General features: G+C 38.9%; 1 protein-coding gene across 2 annotated transcripts in view; it reads right to left on the bottom strand.

Moving 5' to 3' along the window:
• Positions 1 to 14,893, bottom strand: part of RASGRF2 (Ras protein specific guanine nucleotide releasing factor 2) — a 249,645-nt gene that overhangs the window by 119,434 nt on the left and 115,318 nt on the right. For both annotated transcript variants that reach the window (XM_063083210.1, XM_063083216.1), the window contains exons 6-10: positions 13,000 to 13,079; positions 12,442 to 12,635; positions 7,107 to 7,216; positions 6,231 to 6,349; positions 111 to 271 (exon numbers count right to left, since the gene is read on the bottom strand). In XM_063083210.1, coding sequence (XP_062939280.1) covers positions 111 to 271; positions 6,231 to 6,349; positions 7,107 to 7,216; positions 12,442 to 12,635; positions 13,000 to 13,079 — 664 coding nt within the window. The remainder of the gene's footprint in view (positions 1 to 110; positions 272 to 6,230; positions 6,350 to 7,106; positions 7,217 to 12,441; positions 12,636 to 12,999; positions 13,080 to 14,893) is intronic.

Genomic DNA, 14,893 nt, shown 5'->3' with positions numbered 1-14,893 from the left:
ATGATAATTTGTTTCATGATAATACCAGGCATGGGAAAATCACAATTGAATTAACTTCAATAGCACTTAAGTGCCTGGAACAAAATGGAACAGTCGTGGAAAACTAGTACCTTGAGCAGATGCAGCTTTCCTCCTGAACTTCTTGTACAAATTAAAAAATGCTTTGTAAATAAGAAGCACTGTCTCTCTCCTTCTTTTTTCAAAGACAACGAACCCAGGCGAACTTTACTGAGTTTCCCCCTCTCAACGGAAGGTACTTGAATAAGAGAACCTGGTGATTACAAAAGGGAAGAATACACAGCAGTTAAAATCTATCAAGTGGGGCCCAGGCATGTGGCAATAAACACTAGGGCCGGTTTCCCAAGATACCATGGACTTATTTGATGCACCATCAGAACAAGTAATCTCCTACCCTCTGAGCAAAAGAAACAAGGCACTGGATTTTAAGGGCCAAACTGTTCCTAATATTTTTGTGAATCTCTTTAGAATTGATTATTCATCTCTAAGCTAGATCCTAACTTTGAAAGATGGTCAAACTGAATTCAAAGCAAGAGGCACTTCTGCCATCTGTACTTAGTGATTTTATCTTAATCAATTTATTTACTTAATAGCATAATATACATATATAAATATTATAAGTACATATAGTATTATAATAATATAATAAAAAGCAAATAGAATTTTTTCTTCCTGAAGAACTGAAGGTAAATAAATATCATATTACTATAGTTCACTTTGTATTTAAAAAATAAAATGTACAATACATGTATATTATAAAAATACATAAATTATACAATTCAGTGCAATTGAGTTAAGGACTATTTTTCAAAGGGCAGCTATTTCAAGTTACATTTAAATTATGTGTGATAAAAATTCTTTGTGGTATCTGAATGGAAATAAACCACATAAAATTTATACCCAGAGCACTTCTGTGAGTAAAACTATCTTCCATTCAATGTGAGAAGCTATGCACAGACTTTATATAATACTGAGATGACTTGTGACTATTTCTAAATTTCACCCTAATAATAACCTCCCCCTCCTTAGAAAGGAAAATTCCAATCTAAGTTAAATATTGAACCAAAAAAGTACTTAAAAAAGATTCTTGCTAACACTTGAACCAATGACTTCTGAAATGCCCTGAGCCAGTAATATTTCTCATATTTGTTTAATTCACTGCCTGCCCCAAATGCAGCCTTACACAGAACCATATGAGCCTCAATATGTCTCTCATAAATGCATATTCAACTATTAAATATTAACAGTGGTCATCACTAAGATATGAGATTGCAGGCAACCTTATTTTCCTCTTCCTAGATTTTCTGGGTTCCCTAATTTTTTTAATGAGCAAAGATAACTTGTATAAATGGGGAAAACCCACTGAAGTCCTTTATATAAAGAGCATATATACATAAGACAATAAACCTATGATTAGAAGTCACAATATGTTCACATTAACACATGAAATTGCATCTACTTTTTTTTTTTTTTTTTTGCAGCTGGCTGGTGAGGGGATCCAAACCCTTGACCTTGGTGTTATCAGAACCATGCTCTCCTAAGTGAGCTAACCGGCCAGCCCAAATTGCACTTACTTTTTAACAGAAATCAAAAGATTCGTAGGGTGGTGAAAGACCCGAGTTTCCATGCCTGGCTCTCACACCATCTATTTCAGTGAGTGTTTAGGTAGGCTGCTGGACAGACACAGGGTAGGCAGCTATTCCGGGCCTTAAAGAATAGCAGGGAGGCAGCCTCGTGGGAGTGTGTGGGACTGGGGAACAAAGGGCCCGGAGAAGGCTTGACCCAGTGAAGGGATGGGCAAGGGGGGACTGAGGGAAGGAGGTAAGGGCGGTGGGAGCAGGCAGCCTGGGCAGCAAGGAATTCCATCCAAAGAGTAGAGGAGGTATGTGGGGAGGAGAAGGCAGAAAGGCTAGGAAAGTAGAAGAGCAAGTCCCACAGCAAAAGACTTGCACTCATGGGAACCGCGGGGCTGGAACCAAAGCCAGACAAGGCCGTTCAGAGGACCTGGTTCAACCTCCCCATTTCACAGATAGAAAACTGAGGCCTGAGACTAAATAGCTCTCCTAGTCACACTTAAGTGAGTGGTATAGCCAGGATGGCAGTGGATTTAGCAACAGAAGAATTAAAACTTGGAAAGGGAACAGATGGGAAAAGACAGGAAGTTCCATTTGCCCTGGGTAGTCATGAGTTATCCAGGCAGATTTGTGAGGGTTGAAGGAAAGACTGGGGCTTAGACAAATGTCGTGGCAGGCAAATGGATCTGGAAGTCATTTTCAGAAAGGCTATGAAAAATCAATAATAATGTATACATTGGTAAATGTTTCTAGCAATTTAGTGATTTTCTAAGTCAGAAATGACAGAATACATTGTCAGCTCATGGATTAGCAATTACTGTGCATTTCAACTTGGAGGTAAAAAAATAGATGTTTCCTTAGCAACCATACACTAAAATGTTTAATCTGCAACTGTTCACCTCATATTCGAGTAGCAGACTATGTCCATGAGGTATGCACAGAAATCTATACATCTGAATTGAAAGTGAGAAATTGCAACACTATTGCTGGGTTTGTAAAATAAACATATCTGGAAGAAGCATTTAAGTGTTGTTGCTGTTTTTTTTTTTTTTCACATTTCATCTCATGTTTGACGTAATGTTTCAACATAGCCGTGAGGGAAGAAAAGATTCCTCTCTAGGTAATACGAATTAGAGAAAATACTAGTATTAAATTAGTAATTCCTCAGTATCAGACCATTGCTCTGGCCTGGTCCTTTGCATCCTAATAATAATAATTAGGGTCAATTTACAACAAAACTTCTGTCGTTTCAATCACTAAGTTCCCGTCAAAAGGCATTCAAGATTGACTAATGCCCTTATTCTTAATTCCACTCAATAGTGAAAAAAAAAATGAAGAGCAATTTCTAGTTTATTGGGTCAGGCATTTGAGAAGGTACAAGTATTTCTAGATACCATGTTACAATTTCAAAGAACACTGGTACATTAAAAGCACATGATTTAGGCTCTGTGAATGATTAAGTTACCAGAGAGGTCCATGTCTCATTCTCAAAGCATTTTATTCTGTATTCAGTCACCTTTATTTAATTTTCCTGATTTACATTTCCACAAAGACAATGTTGATGATGCATAATGAGTTTTGAACAAAGTATTAATTTAGAGTGCCTTTATCTTCTAATAAATATTTATATATTTTTTATGTTATTGAAAATAGAAACTTATTCCAAAACTGGGACCTTGGTTTTCCAAGTTTATGTCATAACCTCTCTAAGTGCTTTTGTGAGCACTAGCTCATTTAATCTTCACAGCAATCCTAAAAGATAGATACTACTATTAACTCCAATTTAAGGAGAGGAAACAGAGGCAGAGAAAGGTTAAGTAAACTGTGCAATATCACACAGCAAAGAAGTACAGGAGACAAGATTTGACCTTCAGTGATGCAGTTATCCTGTCTTCCTATTACTGCCTCTGACACTTACACATTTATTCAACAAACTTTTAATAGACTTTGAAAAATAAATGACAATATTAGATCATTGCTATGATATAGTCCTTTACATCCTACTCAGCAGACTATCTAATAATTGGAATCCACTGACAACAATAAGAATCCATTTCTGTTATTTCAATCACTAAATCCCCATCGAATAACATTCAAGAGTGACTGATGCCCTTATTCTGAGGAGACCTTTCAAATGACCTGAACAGTTTATTTTCTTGAGTTCTTAGAATAAAAATTCATATAAGGTCAAAATCACATGTGCACATGTGCACACATATGTGCGTGCACACTGAAATATGCCTCATATCATCAATAAAAGTAATAAACACAAATACTAGCACATCATTAGAGATAAATTGTAGTCCATCTCATAGAAATTAAAACCCCTCAGAATTTTAAAGAAAAATAATTTTAAAAACACATCAATGGGTCTTAAAGACTATTAAGGGTATTTAGTAAAAGTGATAATAGCAGCAACCAAAGCAAAACAATCCAAAATTTCCAAATTGGCTGTAATTGTATTGCTTTCTACTTTCAGATTAAAATATGATTTTTAGAAACCATTTTTATTGCATAATTCCTAAACAGACTAACCAAATCAAACATGTAGAAAGGTAAATCTTTATATCAATATCAATGCAATTATAATCTCAGAAATACTAATAGGTCACAGAAGTGCCTTAAACATGTGGTACATAACAAGGGATAAATAATATATGGACATGAATCAAAGGGAGAAGTGGTTCATGGTTGTTTTTTCTCCAAGTGCAATGAAAAAAATATGACATTCAATATACTTGACTTTCCAGCATTTTTCATCATGGAGGTTTTACAAACTCAGACCAAAACAGTCTAAGTTTTTAGAAATATATGAAATGTTTATAGGTAATAACACCTTTCAATCAAGAGTCTTTTCAGAAATTGTTTGCTACATATAGAAACTTTTGTTTCCATATAAACGTATTATAAAGCACAAGTCAGTTAGTAGTCATTTTCAGTGAACTCCAAATACAAGAAAAACACAAAGTAAGACAACTTACAATCATAATTGCAATTCAACAAACAATTCACTTTAATTCAATGCCCATTTTTTAGGTATCTGTAATGGAAAGTATCGTGCTAGACAAGGCGAGGCAGACAGAATTCACAAATGCTGCCCCTCATCGCTTACAATTGCTGGGAGAGACAGGCATGCAGAAAAGTTCCTATGCACAAGAGGATGAATACATGTGCCAGGAGCAAAGTGCCTTGGAAACAAAGAGGAAGGTAAATCTATTCTAACTGAAGAGAAGGGAAGAATAAGGAGGAAATGTTAAAAGCCTCCTTAGATGTATCTGATCTGAGCCTCATAGGACAAGCAGACCTTCAATAGGCACGAAGGAGATGGATAAGGCATTCCCAGTCCCCAGATTGGAGACAGCAGAGGTAAAGGCACAGAAGCAAGCAAGTGCTGGGCAAGCAGGAAGCCAATATGGGGACACAGTCCATGCAGAGGAATAGAGGGGGAATTATGAAGCCTGATGTTGTCAGCATTATATTCCACTATTACGTAAAGAAAAATGAATTTTTAAAGTCAAAAATGAGAAAAGGAATCATTTCCTAACATACACCCCAAAACCTTAACATATGTGTAGTTTCTCTCCTTGTAAATAAATAACGGAAAATAGAATAGCATGTGTTAAACTTTTAAAGTATTCTGTGCAAAAATTAATGTGCACAGCACAAATAATGTCTTGTTTGATGAGGTTAAAAAAAGCTATTAAGCAGCACATTATGGTAGGTAACGGCAATGCAATTATCTTCAAATGATATTGGCACATTATAAACAGAGACTACTTTAACAATTAATTCGAGTTCCAAATGTATGTTCCACTCCCCACCAAATTCAAAATTATAAGTGTGTGCAATATATTGTCCCAAATCAATCACATGAATCATCTCCCAAGAATACCCAAGCGCTTAAAAATAACTTAGGATGTGGTTTGCTTCTTGCACTTTGGAATAAGAGCCAAGGAGGAATATGCACTGTCAGGCTGTGGCTTCTCCACGATTTCCAGCACAAATATCTTCAGCTCTTCAAAAGCTTAATTTACTGGGTGATGCTCCCAAAGGACACTCCACAAACATGAGAGCTTCATCATGTACCAAAACGTGGCAGGGGTCGATCAGGAGACATTTTATTTGGCAACCGGAGTTACCAGCTGATCAAATTACATCATGTGGGGCTGATCTACAAGTGCTGATGAAAAATGGGAACAAGAGGCAGCTGTTTTCACTTCGGACATTGTCCCTGGTCTTATGTGAAAGGGCTTTGAGTAACGCAAGTTTCTCTTGGGCCTTGGCCTGGATTTCGTCACCACCTGACACTGCCACTCCAATCGGCCAGACCGACCTGTCCTCCTTGGAGCTGTAGAGGATGTCTGGTCCACTGAGGAGGAGAGTCCAGTCAGAATGTAATTTACTGTCCCATTCGTGCTTTACTATTATTGTGCTGCTGTTTTTCATGGTCCCTGAAAAGAAACAGCACAAAGGTGGGCCTCAGCCTCAGCCTGGGTCAAGGCAGGGGGCGTCCTGCATGAACAGCACCAATCACACAGCTAAGCCAGGCCTGCTCCAGATGCTTCCCTGGGTCTGCCAGAGATAATGCGACAGTTGCACAGATCCCATAGGTCATGGGTGCAGTTAACAAGGACTTACCTTGGCGGATGAAAGTTTGGCTGGTGTCCAGCAAAATGTCGCAACCCTCCACTATCATTCTTTCTATGGCGAGGTTCTTCCTTATGTTTTCAGTGTCGCTCACTTCGTCGTGCATGACCCTACCAGACACAACACGGACAGGAGCACAGTAGAGAGGTTTGCTATTGCCCTGGCAGGTAGGCAAAGAAGAGCTCCATCTGAGAAGCTCGGTTTTGAACTTGTATCAATTTAACTGGGGCTGTAGGGGAAGCAGACTGGACCTCCAGGCTTCAACAAGTCATGACCCAAACCAAGCTCAATGTGCTTGATGATTCTAAATGGTTAGTGGGTCGGCGATCAATAAGTAGGCTGGGAATGCTTGCTTTTAAATGGAGCAGGAAAGCACATATTGTTTTATGGACAGCTCCCTTCATTGAAATTTGGATGTCATTTCTTGGAGGTGGAATAAATTAGCAACCTTTATCCTATATAAGCTGAAGGAGCACAGATGTAAATAAGTGCCTGTAACCATGAAAAGTCACTGAGAAATGCAAACTGTACATTCTCTAGCCTCTTGCTAAATATGAATACAAAAATGCATGTGCCATTTTTGTATTATGCTAAAAGAAATGTGAACATTTCCAAACTCAAACCAAAATACACTTAATCTCAGTTACATAAATTCACATGCTATGAAAACAGTTTCAAAGATTTTTTTTTTCTTGGTTAAAATGAACATGAATGATGATTCTATACCATCTTGCGAGCTAGCATTTAACTTTAAGTAGAATCTGAGAAGCTGGATTTGTGTTTTGCTCCTTGTTCCTTGGAACATATATATTAGGTTTCCACAAGAGACTCACTTGCCCAAGCCTTTGTTATAAGTTCTCTGCGTACCTGGACAGTTCCTCCAGCTTTGATTTAGCAAACTCCAGACTTTTCCTCTCCACATGCTCATGGGGCGTGTGAGCCAGGAGCTCATGCAGTGTAATAATATACCTGGGGATCTAGATGCAAAAAAAGGCTGACTTGAGCAAGAGGTGTGAGGGGTGACATGGGGACATTCTCTACATGCCATCATCACTTTGAGAAACTCATCTCTACTTTTACAGTTTTGATTGTTTTATAAATTTTTCTAAGAAATACATATAAAATGAACTACGCTTTAAACTCGACACACACCAGAAAAAGATTTCACCAAGAACACAAGAAAAGGTAGTAGTAAATGAAGCATTATGGCACAAAGAAACTGTTGATAGTATCTTTCATTTTTTTACATAATCACACATATTTGAATCATAGTTTTTGAAAGCTGGTTCATAGGGATACAGAAACAGCTATTATCAAGACATACAGGTCTGTATCTTAGATACATTTGTCCATTTACAAAATTTTTTAAAAATTGACAGTCATACTCTATGTTCTCTTTAAGAATTAAAACTTGTGAGGCGAACGTGATAACCACTACACTACGGAAACCTGCTTAAGAATTAAAACTTGGAAGAAGTTACGTTCACCCTTAGTGCCTTCTGATCCTATTTTATCTCAATTCATTCCCTAGCTATAAAAAGTATGGTTTAATTACATTACTTATTTGTACTTTTGTTTATGAACAATCTATCAGAATTCTGTCAAAGGCAGAAAGTCCACTAACCATATGAAGGTTTTAATAGGCTATAGTAGAGATTTAACCCAAGTTATAGTGATTTAACATACTTATTTTTTACTGGCTCATAACATAGAGATTTTTATCTTTTTTTTTTTTTTTTTTTTTCGGTGGCTAGCTGGTACAGGGATCCAAACCCTAGACCTTGGTGTTATAACACCATGCTATAGCCAACTGACTGAGATAACCAGCCAGCCCCACAGAGATTTTTAAAAAGTAAGGACTGTGGATTTAATTTAAACAATAACATGTTGAACAACAACTACCATAACACTTCCACTGTGGGTCAGACCAGGTGCTCTAGGTTTTGCATATGCGTGCAGTCCTCCAGCAACATAAGCTTACTTCTCCGTCTTACATATAAGGAAGTAAAGTGCGAAGAGGTTCGATGGCTTGCCCAACGTGGCCTCACAGTAAATGTCAGAGCCAGCTATGAGCCCGGCTCTGACCAGTGCACTACCTGCCTCGCCTAAGAGCCAATCCCAGGGGGTCTCTTTTGCAGGGGGGTGGGGCAGGGTCTGACTCAGCACTAGAAAGGAACTTTGAGAATGAAGGAAGTAAAACAGCTTGCCAAGCCCTGTGTGTAGCTCATTCCATCTGTCCTGAGGGGTTGGCGGCTCTGTCTGTGGATCTGCCTTTGCTCTCATGCTGGTGGTAGTCTTCACAGAGCTGTTTACTAATATTTATTGAATGCCGGCATTTATGTACTATGCACAGACAGCAACCACCATCAGCACAGACATTGAACTGCAGCTCATACTCTAGGATCACATCCTAGGGAACATCACCAAGTCAAGGTTTCAGGAAGCACAGATAGACCCCTTAGTCATAGGAGGGTGGGACATGGGAGACCCCTCCCTCTGTAGGATATATGGAGGAAGTTTTCTGCCTCTTCATCCCATAACCTTCACTAAAACAGTCTTTAGGGCTGTTCCACTTGGTGAAGTCTCATGGGATAAACGTGCTTTCAAATAACCCTTTCATTGGCACAATCCCATGACCAATAAAAGTTTGTTTCTAAGTCAGTAGTTCCACAAGAAAATCAAGGCAATCAACAGCTCATGTACTCAATTTTTCATAACAAAGGTGGCAGGAGTGGGAGAGCCTGACTACTTCTAATGCACTGAAAACCCATGAAACTAAGCTTAGTCAATAGCTTCATGATCCTCCTCCATTAATTAAATCTATTTTAAAGAGCTAAGATTCAAGTAGGCAGATTTTAATTCAGTAACTGGCCATTTCCACTTTCTGGCAGGAGAACAAACAAGTGCTAAAAACTGCCAAAAAGCAGGCAAAGGAAGTCCTGCAGAGAAGTGGATGGCCCTCTGAAGAGCTCAACTGTACACTCAAGAGCTGATCATGAATCTCTTCTCAATAAAACCAAGAATCATAGTAACTTTTAAATAAATCATTCTGCTTTCAGCTACGGAACAAATACTTATCACCTTATAGACATTAATTAGCTGGCTCTCCAATTACAGTAAATAGCAGGATAGAGCAGCAAGTGGCTAGTTTCTGGAGAACATCTAACAGCTCTGTTCTTTCCAGGAGCAGAATGGGCTTATCTGTGGACTTTTAACACGTAAATATCCACATGAATAGATGAGCAGCTGAAGCCAACTGAAATAGAACCAGCCAAGTCACTGGCTTTGCTAAATAAAAATTATGTTAATGACTACATTTATTTTCCATAACAAATTTCTTGGTAAGACTTGGACTTACTGGTCTGATAGTTCAATTGGGGATAATTTCACTGTACCTTCTAAATACTACAATTCCTCCATGATTCCACAGTACAACATAGCTCAATAACAGCAGCAATTGACTTACGCAACAAAGGGCGCAGAAGGAGGCAGAATACAATCGCCTTCTCTCTTCTGCATATACACAGGCTAAAAGTTTCCAATCACCTCTCCTCCTCCCTTTGCCCCTGCACCAACCTCTGTCCCCATATCTAGGCTTAAGAAGAAGTCTGGGTCAGAAGCCCCTTGGTAATATGAACTAGGGTCACCTCTTCCATTGCTGCTCTACAGCTGAAAAAGTATTGTGCCCTGGCCTCATCGTGAGGTGGTCAGCCCTACACAGGAGCAAGGCGGAAGCGTGGAAGTACCACTGCTGATACAGTGTGCACAGAGGGAGTAGATACAGCCCAGATGTTCTCAGGGAGAAACTGCCTTCGTGACTACTTCACATCATTAATGAAAGGGCCACAAGGGAGTAAGAAGGATAGGACAAACCTAGTAAGAAAAAACCTCCAAGCTTCTAGAAAGGGCAATTTCCCCCCATATGCTTCAAATGTTTACTCCTAGAGAAAACGCCAAGTGAAGACGACAGAGGAGAAACACCAAAGAGCACAAGGCCTCTGGGCAGCAAACTTTAATGATTTCTCCTCTTGGTCTATTCAAAATAGCCATGGCAAAGCAAATGAAGACAATTTAGTATTCTCAGTTTGCTCATTTCTTGCAGTTGGACCAATTCTGGCTAAATTCTTTAAGTGTGAGGCTTCTCCCAGAGCAACAGTTCTCACAAACTGGTTGCCCTGGTCTTGAGGACGCCAAGGAACTTCAACAGTTGACCCTCCAACTCAGTTCTAGGGTTAAAGTTACCACAGGCTTGGGCGGGGAGGGCCCTAGACTAACACCAGGATCCTTACAACAAACACCACATTAGTCACCCAACCCAAACGGTCACACCAGGCTAATCCCCCTGGGATCACAGAGTCAGAGCTAGAGCGTTTGGAGATAACTAAAACTCAACTGTCACAATTTAGAGATTAAAAAATGGAGATTTAGATTAGTTCAATTATTCTCCCCAATGCTGTGACTGAACAGGGGAGTGAGACATCAGGTCTCCTAAAGATTCCCAGACCAATGCTCTTTCTAATGTTATGGCAATTCCTTGGGGTCAATCAAAATGCTTAGTCATTGCTATTGGGCTTAAACTCCAGGAGATGCGGAGGTTGGGGGAGAAGGTTGGTGGATAATATCCCAGTATTTTTAAGAAATCCAAAGACCTTCCAAGACCCTACATTCAGTTGCATTTGGACACCTCGTTTACAGTCCAAGTGCAGTTCTCACATTTAAAACATCAAGAGAATCAAACCAAGAGTGAGCTAAGTAGCACTTGGAAACACCTTAGCAGGCTGTCCAAAAGGGAGCTAAGTCTCTCTCTCTGAATGTTCTGTGTGTCTTTCACAGCTCTACCTTTGTAGAGTCACCTAACTTGAGACTGCTGAACAGATACAATCATCTGGGGTATTAAAACATAAGCTAGAGGCAATTGCCAAAAATTTAAATAAAATCTCAAAAGAACTTTACAATATATAAAATATATTAGTTACACGGTGAATAAAATCTTAAATTTCAAGTATGTATGTAGTAAAAAACATGTTTGAAAATTTTTTTGTGGAATATTTCCTCAGAGAGGCAAAGAGTTCAAACAATTCAGTTCCATGGAAAAAACAATAACATTATAAAGTTACACTGTACTTAAGTGGTTTCAAATGCATCCTTTTGGTTTTTAAAAATCTTACTAAACTTCTACAGTGACTTCCAGTATTTTGAGCGGTGCTGACAAACTTTAAGACACACAATTATGAACCACAGCCACATTTTTTTCTGAGGCTACAAAATGATTAGCTGGGGTCAGAGAAGCCTGTTCAGGAGGACAAAGGGCTCCACAGCTCCACAGTAACCATAACACACATGATTATCAGAATCGGTTTACCACATGACAATTTGGAGGCCTGGCCAGAAGCCCCATAAATTCCACAACGGGAACACTCGATGCCTTTCCAAAAGAACAGATTTGACACTTTTCAAAAGAATAGGAGATCTGGTACACAATTTGGCTTCTGTGGTTCTCACTACACAGCTCTTAATGGTAAAGCCCCAGATGCTGGAAAGAATGCACTTGATCCCTTGGGTTGCTCTAGTCCCAAAAAAGTGAACATCAGAACAAGGCCCAGCCTCGTTGTGGCAACTTCACTATGTGCCAAGAGTCCCCAGGTCCAGCCAGTGCCTTCTGGTTCCTAAGTCTCCACAGCCTTTGTGACTAGGGAGGTTTTCCTTTTGTTCTCCAGAGCTCCAGCCAAGGGAAACTTAAGAGGAATCATGACAGGGCAGGAGCATGGAATGGAAAACAGAGCTTCCCGGCAGTCACTGCAGACCCCAAGAACCTTTTACGCAACCAGCATAAACTGGAACATTTGCACAGAATCCTATTTCTGTAAACCTGATAATATTTTTAAACATGCTGGAGGAGGAGACTCTCTGAAAGAGGTCTGTGTGGAATCTTTCTGTAAGGAGAAAATTGTGCTGATTTTCAAAAAAATCGTTCCTGAATCATTTGCTTCAAAATGTCCGGTTTTCTTACATAGACTAGACCAAGAGAGAACGTGTGGCATAATATTTGTTCATCTCAGGGTCAAGTTCAAGAAAACTACAGATGATGCATCTGTGCCACAGTCCTTCACAGGGCATACTCACACATCTCGTTCTGGTCACAGTAGGTATCAGTGACATTGAGCTGGAACCAATGACATAAAATGCACCCCAAGTGACTTACCTGAAACATTGGATAAGTCAAGAACGTTTCCAGCATCCTTCCCTCACAGGCAGGGTTGGCTTCGTACTGTTTTAAGAGTTTGTCAAAATCTCTGTTTTGCTTACAATTGGCAAGAACTTGGAGGCTGTACTGGTGATTACGCACAAATTCTTGATAAATGTTCAGCATGGGAAGCAAAATATCAAACAGATCAGCTGGAAAAAAGAAGTAGGCATGGCTGTGGACCTTGGTGCTTGAACAATTATCTACACGTAATGGGAATAGCAAAGAGTGGCTCCCAGCACCAGGTGTCACACTCACATGGGCCCTGGTCCTGATGCCTAAACTTGACTCCAGCCCCACATGAACTATGACAGGCCAAGGGAAAGAGTCAAAACAAAACTGCTGAGACAGAGCCCAAAGAACTCAAAGGGCTATGAAACAGATTCCCTGTGGCTGAGGAGGCTCACAGGTCAACAGGGAAATCCAGACAGCTTAGGCTGAATAACGTAGAAGTTATTTTACTCTAATTGAAGCCGTTCTAAGACAAAATCTTAAGTCTTCCAAGAATTCACTTACCTAAAATTAAAGTAGGCCAGTTTGCTATCCTTGCCTTTAGTCCTTGATGAAATATTTCATGAAGAAACATGATTGTTTCACTATAAAAAATGAAAAAATAATATAATTTCGTCACTGTAAAGTACTTATTTTGTTAAAGAAGTCTACTGAGTCTTCAGAACCTTCATATATATGTGATACACATGTCTCTTAGGGCTTCCAAAGTGTATACTCGCGCACAGATTATACTCCATCATAAAACAATTCAGACAACCTCAAAAACCCAAAGAAAGCTCTGTGGTAAGCTTCACATATTGGAGGACAGGAAGCACCAAATCATTGTCATATAACCCTCTTTATCAATTTATAAGTGAGACTTCTGCTGTTAGAATGCAGCACTTCAACTGATAATCTGAAAATTAAAGGTATGGTCCTTTCTCTTTTCCTATTTGATTCTAGATAACTCAGAGAAAGGTCTCTCTTCCACTAAAATGAATTTTGACAGGAGAGAGGGAGAAAAAAATCTATATCAAAAATTTTGACAGAACTCTACAAAAGCCACTCCTAAGATACTCAAGACAAAATGTGAAAGAATCTTCTGGAAAGAGTGCAGCCTACACAGAGATACTAAAATGAGGACTATGCATAAATTATGGATCTAAATTCCCAAAAGGGACAAAAAGGGTAGTTAGCAAAGTCAAAATTATTTTGCTTTCTCTTCATTAAAATTAACCTACAGCAATGAGACTTTGAAGCCTTTTCTGAACTAACACATTCACACAATCAGAACTATCCATATCAGTGAGATACCTTTCTTTGTTATAAGTCAAATTCCATTATAATAAACATCAAGGAGAAGTCATTACTATTTCCAAATGGGGCATGAAGTAAAATGGATGCTGCTTGAAGAGTGAAATTTGATTTTGTTTTACAGAACTTTTAACTAAGTCGTGTTTGTTGTTCAAGGATTTCAACCAAATCTAGTTCGGTAGGTATTATAGATTAATCTTTCAATCTGCATTCCATCCTTCTTCTAGGAGGTGAGGATGAAGAGTTAAAACTACATTTCTGGACTCCCTTGCAGCTACAGTTCTGGACGTAAATTCAGTTCCACCAATAGATGCACTTGGTAAGACATGGAAGGCAGGAGTAGAGCCCATCTTTCTGTTGCTAAAAGTCAGTCATTAGAATGTGAATTAAGTTTTAGGGGCAATTCAGCACCCAGCCTCAGCATTCTGGTCTCTAGGGACTGGCTTCATGGGCCTGAGAGGCAGTTGTGGCAGCAACAGCAGTGGCAGTAGTTTCCTAACTTCTGGATCACATTTATGGTGCTGTGCCCCTAAACTCAGCAGTCCAGGGACAGCTCCCTGATTTTACTCCTTCAGCCCTTTCAACAGATTCTGTAGGCAGCAAATTCTCTCCACTCAGAAAGGAATTTCTTTGTCCTGCACTGAAAACTAATTGATATATCTACCTCTGTATTTTCATACCTAGATGGTTAGAAAACAGATGAAGCAATTCTGTATATAAGTAGATAGACATCACACATTGTATACATGTATTGAAACATAACTCTGTACCCCATAAATATGTGCAATTATCTTGTGTCAATTTAAAAATAATAATAATAATAATAATAATAATAAATAATCATCAGGGAAAGAGGAATGGGTAAAGGGTCATGAAAATCAACTATAATGTATATTGAAAAGTCAAAATAAAAAAATTTTTTAAATTTTAAAAATTAAAAATAGGTAGATTACTTTTTCTTAAGTATAAAATCCTGTGTTGAAACCAAAATAATTGACCTGCCTACAGCTTCAATTTCAAAGACAAAGAAAGGGAATCACAACAAACACCCTTAAACCTCACCTTTAAAAACATATTTCTTCACACCTTCATCTAGGACCAGATG

The sequence above is a fragment of the Cynocephalus volans genome, chromosome 2 (genome assembly GCF_027409185.1).
Source record: "Cynocephalus volans isolate mCynVol1 chromosome 2, mCynVol1.pri, whole genome shotgun sequence".
Classification (NCBI taxonomy): domain Eukaryota; kingdom Metazoa; phylum Chordata; class Mammalia; order Dermoptera; family Cynocephalidae; genus Cynocephalus; species Cynocephalus volans.
The sequence above is the reverse complement of the archived record's forward strand: the minus strand, read 5'-3'. Positions and strand labels throughout refer to the sequence as shown.